At 44.7% G+C, this 21,017-nt stretch overlaps 1 protein-coding gene across 1 annotated transcript in view; it reads right to left on the bottom strand.

The window, feature by feature from the left end:
- Positions 1-30: 30 nt before the first annotated feature.
- Positions 31-21,017, bottom strand: part of mmp24 (matrix metallopeptidase 24) — a gene marked incomplete at both ends in the record, with an annotated part of 91,949 nt that continues 70,962 nt past the window's right edge. Inside the window, 3 exons of the mRNA XM_083661546.1 lie at positions 31-389; positions 3,310-3,576; positions 7,754-7,892. Coding sequence (XP_083517672.1) covers positions 31-389; positions 3,310-3,576; positions 7,754-7,892 — 765 coding nt within the window. The remainder of the gene's footprint in view (positions 390-3,309; positions 3,577-7,753; positions 7,893-21,017) is intronic.

The following is a 21,017-nucleotide window of genomic DNA, read 5'->3' as shown; positions in this document are numbered from 1 at the left end:
GTCTTGAGGAAAAAAACGAATGGAGCCTTGTCATACCCACTCCTGTACGGGGTATTTGTAGTAGTGCTGCGTCATGGTGCTCTGCTGCACGCCTTTGTTTTTAAACTGAAAGATGGTGTAGACCAGGACCAGGATGCAGAGGGACAGGATGCAGGGGATGACCACGGCGATGGCGTTGACCGTCGACGGGACGTCGTTGATGGTCACCATGATGTCCACGTCGTCGAGGGGAAGCTGGCGGTCGCCGCGGTTGCCGCCGGAGCGCTCCATGTCGGACTGGTCGCAGCCCATCCAGTCGCGCAGGATGGACTTGGGGTAGCCGGGCTCCACCGTCAGCTTCTGGTTGTCGAACTTCCAGTATTCCTTCCCCTTGTAGAAGAAGGTGTAGTCTGAGGATGGGAGGATGGAGGCGGGGTGAGGAGGAGAGAGAGAGACAGAGAGAGAGAGAGAGATGATAGAGGGATTATGGAGTGGTGTGAGAGAAGGAGGGTTGGGTGGAGAGACATAGTAAATAGAGTTAATATTGAAATAGTTCCGTACAAACATGAAAAAATATATAATAATACATACGTTTTATATAGCGCTTTTCTGGGGAACTCAAAGATGCTTTACAATACATAGAAACAGTACATAATACAGTAAACAAACTAAATAACATAACAAATACAGATACAAAACAAATACAAATCAATAGATTGCAGAGATGGAATGGTGGTTAGAGGTAAAAGTCAGATATTGTAGGCTGTTTTGAAGAGGTGGGATTTGAGTTGGGTTTTGAAGGAGGTGATTGAGTCTGAGTTTCTGATGTTGAGGGGCAGAGTTCCAGAAATTTTCAAAAATTCATATTGCACACACACACACACACACACACACACACACACACACACACACACACACACACACACACACACACACACACACACACACACACACACACACACACACAGATACCCAGAAGGTTTCTTCTGATTGATGAAGTCTGCTTCATCACCTCTCGACTCTCCACAGGAAACACACACACACACACACACACCCATGTCACCACCTCTGATCTTACACACACACACTCACACACACACACACACACACACACACACACACACACACACACACACACACACACACACACACACACACACACACACACACACACACAACACACACACACACACACACACACATACACACACACACACACACACACACACACACACACACACACACGTCTGCTGCCTCCAAACTCCCTTTAGAAACCATGCCTGACTGCCCATGTCACCACCTCTGATCTTACACACACACACACACACACACACACACACACACACACACACACACACACACACACACACACACACACACACACACACACACACACACACACACACACACACACACACACACACACACACACACACACACACAGAACTCTCTGGCATCCCTCAGAGGGAGCCACAGGGTTACGGGGTCGTAACTCCACAAGCAGAAGTGATGATGGACAGTTTCCTTCTAGGATGCTGTGTGTGTGTGTGTGTGTGTGTGCGCGTGTGTGTGCGTGTGTGTGTGTGTGTGTGTGTGTGTGTGTGTGTGTGTGTGTGCGCGTGTGTCTGTGGCATTTTGCTTATGGCATTTAATAATGCATCTGTAGCATAAACACAGGGCTAAGGCAGGAATAAGTCAATGTGAATGAACTGAACTGACCGACTGCACAGCTGTTTCTAAACATGCAGTGAACGCCTGCTCTTATGGACTGCATGTTTACAACCAATTCTCCATTTTGAGCGCACTCACGTGACTGCGGATCATAGTCCACCCCAGACCTAAAGTCCAGGATCCTAGTCCAGACCTAGTCCAGGATCCTAGTCCAGACCTAGTCCAGGGACCACATCGCTGGCACAGCGGCTCTAGTTTAGCAGGTCGCAGCTTCTGCTCCGGTGCCGTGGAGGGGGGAGGCGCGTTGATGATGTGCTGAGCGAGCACATACAAAGCATTAAATGTCCCCGTGCTATTTAATAATTTCATGAACGGACGTAGTTACGTGGCTGGATTATTTGGAAGAGAGCCAAATTGGTGAGTAAACAAGTAGCCTTTAAGTTTAATCGTTTCTTTTCTTCCATCTGCCAGTTTGAAAATGTTAACAAGGAGATGATAGCCTACTGCGCATTAGGCTATTGGGTGATAAGTGCCCGGTATTAACATTCACATAGCCTATATTAATGAATCGTTTCAACGCATTTCAATGAATTCAACGAGTAGGCCTCTATAGGCTATATTGGCTTTGATCATCAGCCTGACGCACTGACGCAGGGTGCTGCAGGTGGGAGAGATCAGATGAGAGAAGCTGCTCACATACTCCTCGCTCCACTAGCTGGGTTTCCATCCAAAAGGTATCACAGCTTTTGATCGAACTTTCAGAAAGGCGGCAAAAGAAAATGCGGTAGGCTTTGATGCACGTTTCCACCCACTACCGTTATGCGTAAATTAGGAATGGTGAAGAGGAGGGGCAATTAATTGACGTGATTAAAACATGGCCAGACGCCAGTCAAACCCTCAAACAAGGGAAATGAACCCCGTTCTCTGAATAAATGTGAGGTAAAGAGAAAACATCGTAGCCTGAAGATATTCAGACTGAAGTGGAGGAAATCATGATGGAAGCCTGATGACGAGCGTAGAGCACTGCTGTCTACCTCTACTCTGAGCTGCTCAGCACGTTACACGTGCGTGCTGTTGTCTCGCTATGAAAAGCATCACATATTTATTTTAGATATTTTGACATCTAGGTCAAATGTATTACCAGACACACTCCTCAATTCAGCATAATTATATATAATCCACGGTGCCCCAAACCACAAAACCAGAAACAGATTTGTGGTTTATTGAGTCCTGTGGTCTAGCAGGGTAACTGCAGGGTGGTTTATTGAGTCATGTGGTCTAGCAGGGTAACTGCAGGGTGGTTTATTGAGTCATGTGGTCTAGCAGGGTAACTGCAGGGTGGTTTATTGAGTCATGTGGTCTAGCAGGGTAACTGCGGGGGAGAGTTGGACCTGATTCTATGCTTTTAATCCAGAGTTCATGTTTAGAAGTGGCTCATTTCTGGACTCTGGAGAGGACTGTCTGTTTCACTGATTGGCTTAAAAGCTAACTGAATGAGAACAGATTGGATAGTGGGCTGACTGACTGACTGACTGAATATCCCATCAAATGGGTCCATCCATGGCTCTAACATGGACTAAAAGTAGGGGTCCTTGATATGAGAATGGTTCAGAATCCCTGAAATCAATGCTGACTACTAGATGATAGAAAGATACTCACATCCCTCCCTGCTGATGAAGGCCCCCTGCGGTGCGTCCGGTATGCCCTTCCACACGGTGATGGCTTTGGGGTAGCCCGGGTCGGCCGTGCGCTTCTCCTCGTTGTAGCGCCAGTACTGGTCTCCTTTGAAGAAGTAGGTTTTACCCACCGGCTCCCAGCGCAGGGCCGTGTCGATGCCGTCTTTGGGGAGGCAGCTGCCCAGCTCCACCAGGCTGTGAGGGTACCCCGGCTCCGCAGTCACTTCCTTAAACACCCAGTACTTATCGCCTGGAAGAGAGGGGAGGACACATGAGTTAGCTACTTACTTTAGTCATAATATATATATTTTTTCTATTATTGTCATTGTTTACAGTCTAAATAGCAACTGGCGCCGCGACTTTCTAGTAATTTTCCACTGTTGTTGTAAGACGAGTTGACGTCTTCTATGCAGTGTGTTTATGCGTTAACGTTATTAGTGAATAGGCGAAACGGACGCGGGAAAGGAAGTGATGGAAAAGCCACCGTCACTTCCTTTTCCGCATCCGTTTAGGCTATTTGCTAATAACGTTAACACATAAACACACTGCATAGAAGACGTCAACTCGCGAACAACAGTGGAAAATGACTGGTGTAAGTTACTATTCAGACTGTAAACAGTGGAGCACGGACGTGGAAAAGGAAGTGACGGTGGCAGGAGAGGCGCGCTGTACAGGAAGCTGGGAAAAACGGTAGAGCTGTCCCAGAGTCTATTTTTCAAATAAAAATAGAATTTTTTTCCAAATAAAAATAAACTTTTTTTTTCAAATAAAAATAGACTCTGGGTTCCCAGATTGAGGTTCGACTGATATGAGTTTTTGAAAGCCAAAACCGATGCTGATATTTTGTAGCCTGAAGGCACCAAGTATAATCCAATACAATCCATTATAAATGCATAGAGTAACTAAACTTTGAGCGACATGGCATCAAGAGAGATGTGTGAAGCAACTATCAAACTTGCTGTTGCAGCCAAAGACATCCTTCCTATCACTTAGGTTTTCAGTTGGACTGATTTCTTGACCCTGCAAACAGAGCTGCATGATTTGGAATCAAGTCTCTATCTCCATTAGTTTTAGAGTTATGACTAAGGCGTTAATGGCCAGATGGCTGTAGTCTAGTCTCAGATCGGGAACCACCATCTAATCAACTGTTCGTTGCCCCAAGGGATATCTGTCTGCCAATTTGTATGGAAATCCATTCATAACTTTGTAAGATATCCTGCTGACAAACAAACAGATAAGAATCACAGCTGCTTGGCAGAGGTAATAATAATAATAATAAAGAATAAATAAATGTGTTTATTACTTGAAAACTGGAAGATGAGAACAGGAAATCGTTAACAGGTACCAACGGGTGGCTAAATGATGATACAACACGATATTAGATTTCTACTACACGGTTGATGTAGAAAATGTAACTAGTACTTTAAAGTTTAGCTCCATCTTTATTGATTCACTTTTATAAATACACTTTCTTTGGCTTAGAGCCTTGAGTGGAGAGTTATTCAGTCTAACTTCACATTTCCTGCTGGTACTGGGAACGCGGATTAGATTGAAGCAACCTCAGGTGCCAATTATTCTAGAGATGATTGGCTAACGAACGATATGTCTCGAATGAATTAAGAAAAGCACGTCATGTAACGTCAGTGGTGATTGGCTAACACTAATGTCTCGAATGAATTAAGAAAAGCACACGTAACGTCAGCGATTTGAGTCAAGTCTCTGCTTGCATACAGGTCTCAGCTGGTGTACTGTAAGTGTAGTAGATGAACATAACCTGGTTGTACCAACACTTGAATTGTTTACGCCTCGATGTCGCTGGCACAAAGAATTATTTTCAACCACTGTGAAAGGTGCTACTACTCTGGTGTGAAGACGGCAGCGCGCCTCGGTAACCTCTCCTGTGATGATGATCACTCGGACAGATGAACAGCGAGAGAGATGAATACAGGTGGTAGAAGTGGCGTATAAAAGCTTTCGATTAGGCTGTTAAATGAAGCCGACTTGGGATCAACACCTTTAAATAGCGCGTACTTATCACCCGAAGAAACAAAGGGGAGCAATAAACAGGAGAAAGATGAATCCAAGTGGTTAATCATGGTACTGCCCTCTTCAGACACGGTGCTAATAGCTTCCCCCTGCAAGCTGAATCTGCAGTAGCTTTTCACCAGCCTTCAGCACACGCTTTCATCTGAAGCAGCTTACAGAGCCATGGGGCCAAGAGATATATAACAGTCGAGGGGACATAGAGGATTCCATTCTGAACATATGGCAGCCATCTTACCTGGGTACACTTCTCATTACTGACTGTAATTGGAATCAATTATGTCTGTTAAAATCTTAGAAATCTTGCCTATAGCGCAGGTGTAGTGGGGTTTCTTCCCTGTCCCATGGAAATGTTGAGTCTTGTAACAAGATAACATTTCGATGAGACAATCAAACAAGACCGTCGTTTGATTGGGCCAATAATGCAGAATGAAGAAGCATTGAAGAATATGAAGAATATATAGAAGCCAAGATATTTATTTTATGGCGGTGAGAGAAAGTCTTACTTTTAGGAATATATCAGATTTAAAGCGTTTGCCTCTTCTTCTGCTGACAGCAACACAAAGTTTGATGGAGCTACATGAATCTGTTCTACTACTGTTACTATGACGACTATTATTACTATTATTCTTGTTATTATTATTACTGTATTCTTCTTGTTGTTGTTGTCATCATCATCATCGTTGTTATTATCATATTATTATTATAGTGAGACACCATGCCCCCTTTGGCCAATTGGTGTCACAAACTTGTTCCATGTCCAACCTTTCCATAGTTCCAATTTTATGTGCAAATCTATTCCTTTTTTTTGGAAATTATGCCCTAGTGGCTTGCCTCGGTCGCTGCTCCACCCTCTGGCGATCGGGGGAGAGCCGAGACTAGCACCATGCTTCCTCCGACACATGCGCAGTTGCCAGCCGCTTCTTTTCACCTGAGAGGGGGAGTTTCACCGGCAGGATGTAGCACGTGGGAGGATCGCGCTATTCCCACCAGTTCCAGAGGAGGCGCTAGTGCAGCGACCAGGACACAACCCCCCCAATCCGGCTTCCCACCCTCAGGCGCAGCCAATCGTGCCTTCATGGACGTCCGACCAAGCCGGAGGAAACATGTGGATCATGCGAACCTGCGACCCTCGTGTTGGTAAGCAGGGAATCTAGCGCTACACTACCCGGCAGACGCCCGTGCAAATCTATTCCTAACTTTCTGATATATCCTGCTGACAGACAGATGGAGGAGGTGGAGGCAATCAATCAAATACTGTATGTCAATCTAAATCTAGATTGTAGTTAAAGGTACCTTCTCTGCCGGCCTAACCATATTTCTGTCTACCAGCTTCCCATGACTTTGTAAAATTAGTTAAAAAATAAATCATTTAAAATGAAGCACTCTGAACTTGGGCTGCAACTTAAAGTGCAGTTCTGTTTTGTCAAAAGGCCACATGAGGACGCCGTTACCTGGGAACAGAATACACACGCTGGATTCTTATTCTGTGTGTGTGTGTGTGTGTGTGTGTGTGAGAGAGAGAGAGAGAGAGAGAGAGAGAGAGAGAGAGAGAATCTTGTGCACACATGTCTCTGTGCTAGTCCAAATGTGTGTGTGTGTGTGTGTGTGTGTGTGTGTGTGTGTGTGTGTGTGTGTATTGTGTCACAGCCTGGTTGAGCTAAGCCATTGTGTGTGTGTGTGTGTGTGTGTGTGTGTGTGTGTGTGTGTGTGTGTGTGTGTGTGTGTGACAGTAGAGAGAGCTCTGAGAGAGCAACGCTATTAATATCTGCTCCTGGCTGGCCGCGATAGCAGGACACTCAGTTAGGAGGTGTGTGTGTGTGTGTCAAAGTGAGAGAGAGAGGGAGAGAGAGAGCAAGAGATAGAGAAAGCAAGAGACAGAGTGAGAGAGCAGCAGACAGGGTATGACGTTTTCCATTGACAAATCCTAACTAAAGCACAAATATCAGATGATTTGCTTGTTAAAGGGGCATTAACATTTTTATTACTTTTATGAACCCAAGCAAACAACACTGTTTCTCGCACAGCTGGAAGATTGTAATGGACAGAAATATAAAAGTCACATTTTCACACTAGAATGAGTTAGGCTGCGTTCACACAGCATTTTCCGGGGTGGGCCAGGATGCCTTCAAGGGCACCTGGGTGCTTCTATAAAGGTCTTTTTTAAAGAAAAAAGAGAGGCATTCAGGTTCAGCGCCGCTGAGCGGGCTTCAGCATAATGTGAGAATCCGAAAGTTCGAAACAAATTAAACCCGATCTTTATTTTGCCATTTACTTTGTTGAGGACATTTCAAAAGCAGGATGAGAGGCTGGTTCCAGGCAAGAGCGTGAAACTGTGAAGACATGTTGAATAATGCAAACAGGCTTTTAATTTTCTTCTGTACCTTTGAAGAAAACAAATTTTCCGTCAGATCTCTCGTAGGCGGCGTCGATGCGCGGCGGCAGGCCTTTCCAGAACTGGTCGATCTGCATGGGGTAGCCCTCCTGCACCTTGTTGTTCCGCAGACGCCAAAACCATCGGTCCTGCAACACACAGAGAGTCACACTTCAAAATACACAACCACAGAATCAAAACCATCAGTTCTGTCACACACACAGAGTCACACTTCAAATACACAATCACAGAATCAAAACCATCAGTTCTGTCACACACACAGAGTCACACTTCAAATACACAACCACAGAATCAAAACCATCAGTTCTGTCACACACAGAGAGTCACACTTCAAATACACAATCACAGAATCAAAACCATCAGTTCTGTCACACACACAGAGTCACACTTCAAATACACAATCACAGAATCAAAACCATCAGTCCTGTCACACACACACACACACACACACACACACACACACACACACACACACACACACACACACACACACACACACACACACACACACACACACACAGAGTCACACTTCAAATCCTTCACTTGATCAGTAAACACTTAGACTCAGACCCCAAAGCCTATGCACGCGTCTTATTTGCCGATTTTAGTTCGGCATTTGACACTCTCCGACCTCAGCTGCTTGTCCAGAAGCTAATTAATATGAACGTTAATCCGTTCATAATTAAATGGCTCTACTCTCTTTTAACAGACAGGACTCAACAGGTCAAGGTGAATTCTTCCCTCTCCACTGCTAAACACTGCAGTACAGGTGTCCCCCAGGGGGGGGGGTGAGCTCACCCTTTCTCTTCACGGCGTACACCAACGATTGCAGGAACAGTCAGCCAAGCAACTTTGTCATCACGTTTTCAGATGACACTATTATTTGAAGCTTGCTGCAGGGTGATGAATGCCCTTCTGTTTACTACAGGGAGATAGATACTTTTAAAGAGTGGTGCGAGAGGAACCACCTCATTTTAAATACCTGCAAAATCAAAGAAATGACCTTTGACCCGAGATCAGTGAGAGCACATGACCCTGTGGTCATAGGTGACAGGGAAATTGAGCAGGTCAGCTCGTACAAGTATCTGGGGATACAAATGGATAACATGTTAAAATGGGACGTCCATGTTGATTATCTGTGTGCAAAACTGGCACAACGTTTGCACTTCCTACGTAGGCTCAGACTTTTTGGAGTGAGCACCAAAATCATGTCAACATTCTACAATGCTGTGCTGGAAAGCCTGATCAGATATGGCATGATGGCGGCATGGTTTGGGTCTCTCACAGTCAAGCTCAAATCTAGAATTTTAAAAATGGTGAACACAGCCATGAAAGTGATCGGCAAGAAAGAATCACTGACGCTCCAGTCCATCTTCGAGAAAAAGGTCATCAGCCTGGCTCATAGAGCTCTGACCGACCCTTCTCACATTTTATTTACTCAATATGAGTTGTTACCTTCTGGCAGAAGATTCAGAGCCAGCAGATACAGGAGCAAACCGCTACAAGCTCTCCTTCCTCCCTACCTCGATTACACTTCTTAACAAACAGCCTGCTCTTCCCCCCAGGCTGGAGTAACCCATAGTTTGTAGGTGGAGGCACTTTAAGTAGGAACGGTAATCTTAGCCCCATGTTTTACCTTCTTATTTTATTTCTTTTACTTTTCATTTAATCTTATTTTAATGTTTTATTCTTTTATTCTTTTACTCTTTTATTCTTTTACCCATTATCCCGCTGCTGGTTTTGTTTATTGTTGATTTTATATTCTTTTACCTACGGGTATGTATGATTTAAACAAATTGTGCAATAGGGCTGTGCAATTTCATGTCTCAGTTGGCATCTCCCCACTGTGTCTTAGTGCAATGCTGTGTCTGTCCTGTTTGTGTTTACTTGTGTTTTTGTAACACAGGATGTGGCTACACCACTGTGTCTTAGTGCAATGCTGTGTCTGTCCTGTTTGTGTTTACTTGTGTTTTTGTAACACAGGATGTGGCTATGCGCACTTTTTGCCCAAGACAAATTTCCCTTCTGGGACAATAAAGTTTATCTCATCTCATCTCATCTCATACACAATCACATAATCAAAACCATCAGTCCTGTCACACACACACAGAGAGTCACACTTCAAATACACAATCACAGAAATGTGCAGAAGATTTTGAACGACAGCGTAACTCTGTGCGGGGTAGCTTCCCTGTGCTGGCCACCCACACGTTTGAGATGTTTACAAGTTCAAACAATAGTCAAGATGAGAGTTAGAGAATCGTTATGATTTGGTATATTAGACAAGAGTTTTGAAGTGTCTGAATGAGAGGTATCACATGTTCCATTGGGGTGAAGGAGGCTGCAGACAGATTACTGACCTGAGTGTGTGTGTCCAGCAAAAAGAAACAGAAAAGAACAACAGACACTGATATAAATGATCTGCTGGCACTTTGTGGGGCACTTTTTCTGCACCGGGACTGTTGACAGCGTGAGTGTTTGGATGGTGAGATGATGGATCTCCATTTGTCATGCTTTCTCATTGGAAAGCGTACGTCAATCACTTTTCAGACATCTCTGTCATGCAGATATGCTGCTGCAGAGCCATAGAGATATAACAGTTGTGTCATCTCCATTCAATCCAATAGAGAGCCGCAGGAACGAGTCTGGAAATCATCGATGCTAACGTTCCTGGTTCTTCACTGTTTTCGCCTATGGGAGTTTTGAATGGGTTTTTGGCGCGATGCTTCTAATAATCTCTCTGGACAACGCTGGCTTAATCAAACGCGAACCAGTGTTTAGTAATATCATCTTCACACACGAGGACCACTTTTATGAGTTTTGAAGCTTTTACGTGCCGTTAAAAGGGCGGCTAGCTAGCAAACGGCTAAATGAGACTACACTGTTGAGTCGATGGGGATATTATACGTCAATAACGTCATCACTTCAAAGGACGAAGACGGAAATTCTCTTTCCCTCACCTGGTTCAGCCCGTTCAGCCCGGGGTAATCAGTGCACACATCAACAACAGTCCAGGTTGAGTGCTGACGTGACGTGGAAGCCTATGCGACAGTGTGTAGTTCTGGATTAGCTTAGCTCGAGCTTTTTACTTCTAGGGCTCGCATTTACGCTACAAAACTCATGAAAGTGGTCCTCATGTGTGAAGATTATCTGACTGAACTCTGGTTCGCGTTTGATTAAGCTTGCCTTGCCCAGAGACCTTATTTGAAGCATCGTGGCAAAAACCCATTCAAAAATCCCAGTGAAGAAACAGTGAAGAACCAGGAAGTCCGGGACTTCCGCGTTCTGACTACAAAAATATGTCATCCCTGCGGCTCTCTATAGACCAGTTTTTTAACCTCGCAATAGTTCCCGGAAGTAAGGTTCTGGATTAAGCAGGAAGTAAGGCTCTGGATGAAGCAGCGCTGTAGAGTTGCAGCAGAATGGACCGTTTGTGATGTCCTTGGAAAGGGTAAAGATGTCTAAAGAATAACATTTGATATGATCAGGTTTATTTGATGTATTCAGATGTACTTCCTGCTGGAACTATTCGCCCGCACACACACACACACACACACACACACACACACACACACACACACACACACACACACACACACACACACACACACACACACACACACACACACACACACACACACACACACTATAGCTACGTGAGTCATGCATTCTGGACTTCCATTGGCGTCACTCTCTCTGTAAATCACTCTGGGCTGCTGATGTCTGGACACACAAATCCAATCTGATCACTTACAGATAACAGTGCGGACAGGCTGTCTTCAAGATCTGATTTGAGCAACGAATTGGATTTCCCTGCAGGCTGGCCGAGGCCTTAGTAAGAGAAGCAGAGGAGAGACACAAGGTAAAGACAGGACAGGGAGGGGAGGAGAGGGGGAGGAGAGTGATGAGGTAGAGAAGAGAAGCAGAGGAGACACAAGGTAAAGACAGGACAGGGAGGGGAGGGGGAGGAGAGAGTGATGAGGTAGAGAAGAGGAGCAGAGGAGACGCAAGGTAAAGACAGGACAGGGAGGGGAGGAGGAGGAGAGAGTGATGAGGTAGAGAAGAGAAGCAGAGGAGACACAAGGTAAAGACAAGACAGGGAGGGGAGGAGGAGGAGAGAGTGATGAGGTAGAGAAGAGAAGCAGAGGAGACACAAGGTAAAGACAGGACAGGGAGGGGAGGAGGAGGAGGAGAGTGATGAGGTAGAGAAGAGAAGCAGAGGAGACACAAGGTAAAGACAGGACAGGGAGGGGAGGGGGGAGGAGAGTGATGAGGTAGAGAAGAGAAGCAGAGGAGACACAAGGTAAAGACAGGACAGGGAGGGGAGGAGGAGGAGAGAGTGATGAGGTAGAGAAGAGAAGCAGAGGAGACACAAGGTAAAGACAGGACAGGGAGGGGAGGAGGAGGAGGAGAGTGATGAGGTAGAGAAGAGAAGCAGAGGAGACACAAGGTAAAGACAGGACAGGGAGGGGAGGGGAGAGTGATGAGGTAGAGAAGAGAAGCAGAGGAGACACAAGGTAAAGACAGGACAGGGAGGGGAGGGGGAGGAGAGTGATGAGGTAGAGAAGAGAAGCAGAGGAGACACAAGGTAAAGACAAGACAGGGAGGGGAGGGGAGGAGAGAGTGATGAGGTAGAGAAGAGAAGCAGAGGAGACACAAGGTAAAGACAAGACAGGGAGGGGAGGGGGAGGAGAGTGATGAGGTAGAGAAGAGAAGCAGAGGAGACACAAGGAAAAGACAGGACAGGGAGGAGAGGGGAGGAGAGTGATGAGGTAGAGAAGAGAAGCAGAGGAGACACAAGGTAAAGACAAGACAGGGAGGGGAGGGGAGGAGAGAGTGATGAGGTAGAGAAGAGAAGCAGAGGAGACACAAGGTAAAGACAGGACAGGGAGGGGAGGGGGAGGAGACTGATGAGGTAGAGAAGAGAAGCAGAGGAGACACAAGGTAAAGACAGGACAGGGAGGGGAGGAGGAGGAGAGTGATGAGGTAGAGAAGAGAAGCAGAGGAGACACAAGGTAAAGACAGGACAGGGAGGGGAGGAGGAGGAGAGTGATGAGGTAGAGAAGAGAAGCAGAGGAGACACAAGGTAAAGACAAGACAGGGAGGGGAGGGGGAGGAGAGTGATGAGGTAGAGAAGAGAAGCAGAGGAGACACAAGGAAAAGACAGGACAGGGAGGAGAGGGGAGGAGAGTGATGAGGTAGAGAAGAGAAGCAGAGGAGAGCAGACAAAGAAAGAGGAGTGAGGTGAGGTAAGGAGAGGATGAGAGGAGAGGAGCGAGCTGTGGAGGAGGTGTGAGTGGAGAAGTAAAGAATGTCAAGGAACAACAATAAGAGAGGAGTGAAGTTAAGTGAGGCGACGTAAGGCAAAGAGAGGACAAGAGAGAGGCATGAAGAGAGGAGACATATAGAGACTCAGGATAGAGAGGACAAGAGAGAGACATGAAGAGAGGAGACATATAGAGACTCAGGATAGAGAGGATAAGAGAGAGACATGAAGAGAGGAGATATATAGAGACTCAGGATAGAGAGGACAAGAGAGAGACATGAAGAGAGGAGACATATAGAGGAGCGGAGAGGGGATTTGAGGACAGAATAACAATGGTAGAGCTGCAACGACTAGTCTATTATTGGATAAGTGGATGAACAGAAAATTAATCACTGACTATTTTTATAATAAATTCATCATTCTGACTAATTTTTAAGAAAGTAAGAAAGTTCTCTCGTTCCAGCTTCTTAAATGTGAATATCTTCTGGTGTCTTTAGTCTTCTATCACAGTAAACTGATGATCTTTGGGTTGTGGACAGTGGGTCAGGAGGACAAAAGAAGACATTTGAGGATGTCATCTTGAGCTTCGTGGAAAAAGTGATCAACATTTTTCACCATTTCATAAACCAAAGAACTAATGGATTAGTCGAGGAAATAATCAACAGATTAATCGACAATGAAAATATTGGTTCTTGCTGCCCTAAAGGCAATAGACCCTTCTCACGGGAGCCATTTTGTGTCGAAAAGGCAGGGGAAACACAGGTGCGAGCGAAACACTAATGAGGGTTTCCGACTTCCATGATTGGAATTTGGAATCCCTCATTAGTGCTTTGATTGCACCTGTGTTTATTCTGCCTTTTTGACACAAAATGGCCCCCGTGAAAAGGGTCTATCAGACTAAGTAAGTAAAGGAAGAGAAGAGGAGAGGAGAAGAGGAGAGGAGAGGAGGAGAAGAGAAGAGGAGAGGAGGAGATAGGGGACGTGAGGACAGAATAGCGATGGAGAAAACAGGGAAATGAGAGAGAAGAGAGAGCAGGATAGGAGGAGGAGGAGGAGGAGAGCATCAATCTTAGCTTATTATCATTTGGCTTTGGTGAATCTAGGACACAGCCAAGCATAGTCCCCAGTGACTGATATACACACACACACACACACACACACACACACACACACACACACGCACGCACACACACACAAACACACACGCACTCACACGCACGCACGCACGCACGCACGCACGCACGCACGCACGCACGCACGCACACACACACACACACACACACACACACACACACACACACACACACACACACACACACACACACAGTGCTTGTGGACCTTGCTACATCTGCTTCTAAATAATCTTTTAGCTCTTGTTTTATTCTCCTTTTCTCATGTGATCCATGCTGTTTGAGATACATGTTTTAGTATATTAGTATATTATTCTATGTGTGTATTCTATTACATTGTCTGTTATGGAATGTATTGTCTTGGACCCCAGGAAGACTAACGGTCATTTAGGCGTTTTAATAAACAAATAGACAAATAAAAACACCATTGGCATGCACACACATACACACAAACACACACACACACACACATACACACAAACACACACACAATCCCAAACAGATGCAGACGCACACACATACACACACACGCTCACACACACACGCACACACACACACGCTCACACACACACGCACACACACACACACACACACACACACACACACACACACACACACACACACACACACACACTCGTGCACACAAACACTCCATCTCAAATGATGAAACATCATCCACTGGCTACTAATGCGTTTGTGTCTGAACTGAAAGAGGGAAAAAAATAAAATCGATGCTTCACATAGTGAAGAAACCATGAGTGTTTCTCAGCGAGGAAACATCCCATAATAATCGATGCTTCACATAGTGAAGAAACCACGAGTGTTTTTTAGGGTCATGAAAATGACAAGTAAGAGACAGTGTGAACAGCCATTTGAGGTGACATACAGACGGAGCACAAGTACCGTAAATTCCGGACTATAAGCCGCACCGGTGTATAAGCCGCACCTGCAAAGTTGACTATTTTTTTCTTATATAAGCCGCACCGGACTATAAGCCGCGGGTGTTTTAATGGTATTTTTTTTTTTTTTTTTTTTTATTGTGTTTTTTAATGTTTAATTACCATATGTAAGGGTTCATGCACAGAGGGGATTGTCGGGAAAGAGATGGCTGTTTGAGGAAGCTCCCATTTATTAACATTTCAACAAAACAACATAACACAACACCACCTGTGTTGTTTTTTACAGTGCACACAGTGTCATACAGTGTCATACAGTGTGGTGAAAAGAGGGCAAGAGAGGAAATTAAAACTTATTATAGTTATATAGGATTTATAGTTAGAAAGAGTGCTAAAAAAGAGAGTTTTTTTTTTTTTTTTTAATCCATAGATAAGCCGCACCGCAGGGGCCAAAAAAGGCCAAAAAACTGGAAAAAAGGTGCGGCTTATAGTCCGGAATTTACGGTACAACGTTTTACTGCACTGCTGAGAATCTTTTGTTGTGGGATGCAGAACAGGTGCGCTTCCTCAGTTGCCTGCTTGGCTGTGGGTGCTCAGCTACAGAAGATACAGTACTTGTAGAAGTGGAGATAGCAGCACTCCAAAGATGAAAGATGCAAGACTTTCATCAGAGCATCAATGATGCTCTGATGAAAGCACATGCCGAAACGCCTTGAATAAAAAAAATAAAGAATTTGAGCAAAGTCTTGCATTTTCACTCTTTGGAGTGCTGCTATCTCCACTCATGGAATCTGTTGTTCTGCTTTCAGACATCAGCAGGTGCAAAGAACCCTATGATAAGAATGCCAAGTGTCTGTCTGTCTGTGTGAGTGAGTGAGCAGTAATTGTGTTCGGCCACAGCTATGCCAATTTATTTGCGATCGCGCTGAATCTTTCAGGAAGTGTAAAGAGCACCCTTGCCGGTGACCTAACGGATTTTTAAATTATAATAATAATTAATAATTAGGGCAGGTTCAGCACCATGGAGAGCTCAAGAGTGGAGAAGCACCCTCTGTGGAGAGAGAGGAGAGGCCGCATGCCAACTCTGTGCACGGGTATTCCTGCTCTCACTTTTTCAACTCGAAAAGTATATCACCCTCTTGTTCCCCCCCACCCAATATTTTATTTTACAATTTCTGTAAAAACAATACATGAAAAAAAAACCAGATACGAACAGGCTCAGACACAGGGAAAGAAAAGAAAGAAAGAAAAACCACGCACATATATTATCAACATTTAATATTACAAGCCACATACTGTGCTTGTAAGAGATGTTGTGCATGAGATCCCACGCAAAGGGTCCATGAGAAATCAGCCGGGCGAGTCACCCATCACCCCTAACCTCGTCAAGGTAGGCCAGAGATGGGTCCCAGATCATTAAAAGTCTTTTAAGTGAGTTGGTCCTCAGCAACCTGAGTTTCTCCATCCGTATAACAGATACCATGGGCTCTATTCTCCCACAGGCCATCGGCGCTATTACGGGCCTTAACCGCAAAAAAACGTGCCTTGCGCCTGTTTCGGCAAGATAGCAATAGGCTTTAGGCTGCCAAATGCGCTTTAGGCCGAATGGGCGTGGCGCAGTCCCAAAGTGGGCGTGTCGGCGCTAAATACCAGCCTAGTCATATCTTGGGAGCTGGCCTACATTTAGCGCTTTGCGCTTTTCAAAAGCAGGCCTATTCTTTGCCTTCACTGCTTCTTCTCTGTCACCCTTCTCTCTCTCTCTCTCTTAGTTCCCAGCATGCATTGTGTTTCTTCATTTCGCTACTAAATAGCCACCAAATGAGCCAAAATAGATATAAAAGGTAGTTCTAAATTAATGTGTAATGGTAACACAGCCTGCCATTGTCAACATTTCAATATTGGACCAAATAAAACCTCGAAATGAAAACACCACCCTATGTGAAACATATATGTCCTCCTGGGCATATATATACCCCTTGTCGAGTTAACGTGATTTAGAGAAGTAACAGCGGAACGCGCTTCGGAACGCGCTTCTAATGGCATCTGCTATACTGTGATGTCCGTCCAATAACTTGGCCCTATTTCACATTTAGTTTTACAATAAAAACACATTTATGCAATGACTTGACATAATGTAGGGTATATTTATGTGCATCATCCTTCCTGCAGCAGGCGAGAGAAAATGATATCTTTCTGGACAAACTTTCACCAATCTAATAGGCTATATTTTTCTAGCTGATGCATAGAACATTATTTTCACTTTGATCTTGCTATAGTGTAGCGTATTTACATGCTTGCAGTATTGAAACTGCAGTTAGATTGGTTTGAGAAGCATAATAATATGGAATAATAGCCTATAATGCAGACAGACAGGCTGGATGAAGGGAGGGGGGGGGGGGGGGCAGAGCGTTTGGCTTTCGTCTGGTTTTGCGGGATCACTGGAATTGGAGCTAAAAAGGCAAGCGTGCGATTCGTTTATTGCACTTATCCAATGAGCATGACGGTGCATAATTTTACGCCTAAAAGGCGTGGTTGTAATGCTTTGGGCTGCATCTAGCGCCAGCACGACGATATCAAGTGCGCCTTTCCACGCCCACTGCTTTGATCTGCGCCTGCTGCTCGGCCTAGAAACTGCGCCGATGCAACGATAGGGGCCCATGTCTCTTGCTTTAACGCTACTGCTGTCTGTCTCCTCCGGGCGGCCCATGCTGAAGTTCAAGTGACAAGAGAGATGAGAGAGAGGGAGAGATGAGAGAGAGAGAGATGAGAGAGAGAGATGAGAGAGAGAGATGAGAGAGAGACCGACCGAGAGAGAGAGAGGGAGAGAGCGAGTGCGATGACAAAGCTCCCAAACCACATTTGAATGCGGGATGTTGCAATAACGCGCCACGCACCTCCGCTAGCCGAGCCTCCGGGACGCTCCTGAAATACACTGTCATCACTTACTACTCCTCTGTGTGCTTTGAAACGCACAGCCACATGCTACGCTAAGCTAGTGTACACACAGCCACATGCTACGCTAAGCTAGTGTACACACAGCCACATGCTACGCTAAGCTAGTGTACACACAGCCACATGCTACGCTAAGCTAGTGTACACACAGCCACATGCTACGCTAAGCTAGTGTACACACAGCCACATGCTACGCTAAGCTAGTGTACAGTACTAATGATGACCCAGTTTCAAAGAGCTGATCAGCACAAATCTGTACACTGTACATATATAATATACCCACGTTAATAAGAATGTCTGCAACTACACATGACTTACTGTAGCTGTAGCAGCTGCTCCATCCTGGCAGTTTAACAACTGTACACTCCAGTATAATGTTGTATATATATATATATATATATATATATATATATATATATATATATATATATATATATAATATGTATTTGTTAGCGCCTAACAGCAGCAGTCCCTAACCGCTCAGTTCAAATGATGTGTTGTTGTGTTTCCTGGGATTTGATTATATATTATATTTTATATGCAGCATCTTAAACCGTGCTATATTGATGATTAGAACACGGCTCTCTCGAATACTCGATTCTGATTGGTCAATCAACAATATTCACCGGTCATTATTTCTCGACAACCGACCGCTGCTCTGCCACACCTGGATTAATCAGTTGGTAAGAGCATTTTGTCCGCAGACGCTACTAATTAGGCCAACCAGTTGCAGCTGTGGTGTCTTGTGTGCCAATTACGAATGAAACCGCTTTGTGTTGAAAACGCTATTAAAAAATCTATTTGAATAATTATTTTTGTCAGATTATTGAATGATTTAGTTGTAGGCCGTGTTCTAAGCGGGATAATGTATACTGAGCCGGTGATTACTGGAAATAATGACCTTCAGGTGAATATTAAGCCCTCCGCTGCGCGTCGGGCTAAATCATTCACCTGTCGGTCATTATTTCCACAGTAATCACCGGCTCAGTATACATTATCCCTTACTTAGAACACGGCTCTCTTGAATACTCGATTCTGATTGGTCAATCAACAAGATTCACCGGTCATTATTTCTCGACAACCGACCGCTGCTCTGCCACACCTGGATTAATCAGTTGATAAGAGCATTTTGTCTGCAGACACTACTAATTAGGCCAACCAGTTGCAGCTGTGGTGTCTTGTGTGCCAATTACGAATGAAACCGCTTTGTCATTGAAAACGCTATTAAAAAATCAATTTGAATACCGTAATTATTTTTGTCAGATTACTGAAATAATTTAGTTGTAGGCCGTGTTCTAAGCGGGATAATGTATTGTGAGCCGGTGATTACTGGAAATAATGACCTTCAGGTGAATTATTAAGCCCTCCGCTGCGCGTCGGGCTCAATCATTCACCTGTCGGTCATTATTTCGCCAGTAATCACCGGCTCACAATACATTATCCCTTACGTATTTGTGCATCTAGTAGTGTGGGACAACGCACATCTGTGTTATTCTTGACTTCCACACATACAAAAGATACCATGTTAGCATAAATTGACCTCTCTGGCATCATTTTTCACACCAAATAAAGCATTCTGGACCCCACCGCCTTTCAGTTTAACACGTTCACTGCCAATGACGTGTTTTTACGTCAAACAAAATCCAACCGTTCACTGCCAATGACGTGTTTTTACGTAAAAAAAAATCGATTTTGTTTTTTTGACGGTGGGATGTGCATCTAACCCTTTTACATCTCTTATATAGGTATTGGACGTGTACAACGTGTACAACCCATTCCACCGACCCACTAAGTGGCGACAGTGCTTTCCTGACTAGAGGAAGGCAAGCAAAAAGCAGTGTGACGAAACCATTCTCTACTGTAAAATGGATTGGCGAAAACGCTTTCACTTTCGCGCATTATCGCGCTGGGAGCTGGCGGTGGGGGATTCCAAAAATAGACTGGGTGGAAAACACACTTTGAAACACGCAGCATAAAGCCTAGAATCGCACAAAGCTTCATCAAAGCTCTCAAACCCAAGAAACAAGTGAGCCCTATCCACACTCGCTGCCAGGGAGGGAGGCTGCTCAAACTCGCAGCAGCAGCAGCAACAGCAGAACACTCGCTTGTGACAAACGCAGGCTGAAAGCCACCAGACACGCCCACGGAGGGAGGAGTTTGAAGGAGAGGGCGTTCAGAACTATATTGTTTAGATGTCTGATCTCTCACTGATGCCAAAAATAAATGGTTAAAGTGACTGTTCTGCCTGTTTGATTGAATTTCACAAAACTGCGATTATCTCAGCTTTCACTCTCAGACGCTGAAACCATGCTGTACTCAACGGCTAATATCTACATAACTACTAACTCTACAAACTAACTCTTTTAGACAGAGAAAGCACACATTCTATTAGTACTTTTGTGAACTTTGTGTTCACAAAGTCGAAGCAGAAAATAATCCTCGGCTCTTGTAAAATGAGCCAGAATCCTCAAAAAAACCCTCTGGCAGAACCTACCTACAGTAAAAAAAAAAAGGCTGGCAGTGAATGTGTTAACGTGTAAATTAACAGTGGTGTAAAATGACTGCCTTTAACTACAGCCAACACCTATATTGACGATTCTTCTGATGGTTTTGAAGCTGGGGGCCAAAAAATCGCAAGCCAGACTTACAGTAGCTTGGCATTTAAATATTTTGGCACTTTGTGAAGTGAGGGATAATGCAACTTCTGCGCCATGGTTCTTAAAATATATATTTTTAATTATATAAATACCTTTGTCATTGGTTATTTCGACTTAGATTTTGAAGAACATTTGAAGAACAGAAGCAGAGGAAAATGGGATTCAACAGCCCCTTCATTCATGAAAAAGATAGAATCCAAAGACAGCTAAAGACAGGACAGTCTCCTGTGTCACAGAAAGAGGGGCTAAAGACAGGACAGTCTCCTGTGTCACAGGAAGAGGGGCTAAAGACAGGACAGTCTCCTGTGTCACAGAGGAGCTAAAGACAGGACAGTCTCCTGTGTGAGGAGCT

This window comes from Poromitra crassiceps, assembly GCF_964638095.1.
Source record: "Poromitra crassiceps genome assembly, chromosome: 27".
NCBI lineage: Eukaryota > Metazoa > Chordata > Actinopteri > Beryciformes > Melamphaidae > Poromitra > Poromitra crassiceps.
Note: the sequence above shows the minus strand (reverse complement) of the source record. Positions and strands in the feature narration are given on the sequence as shown.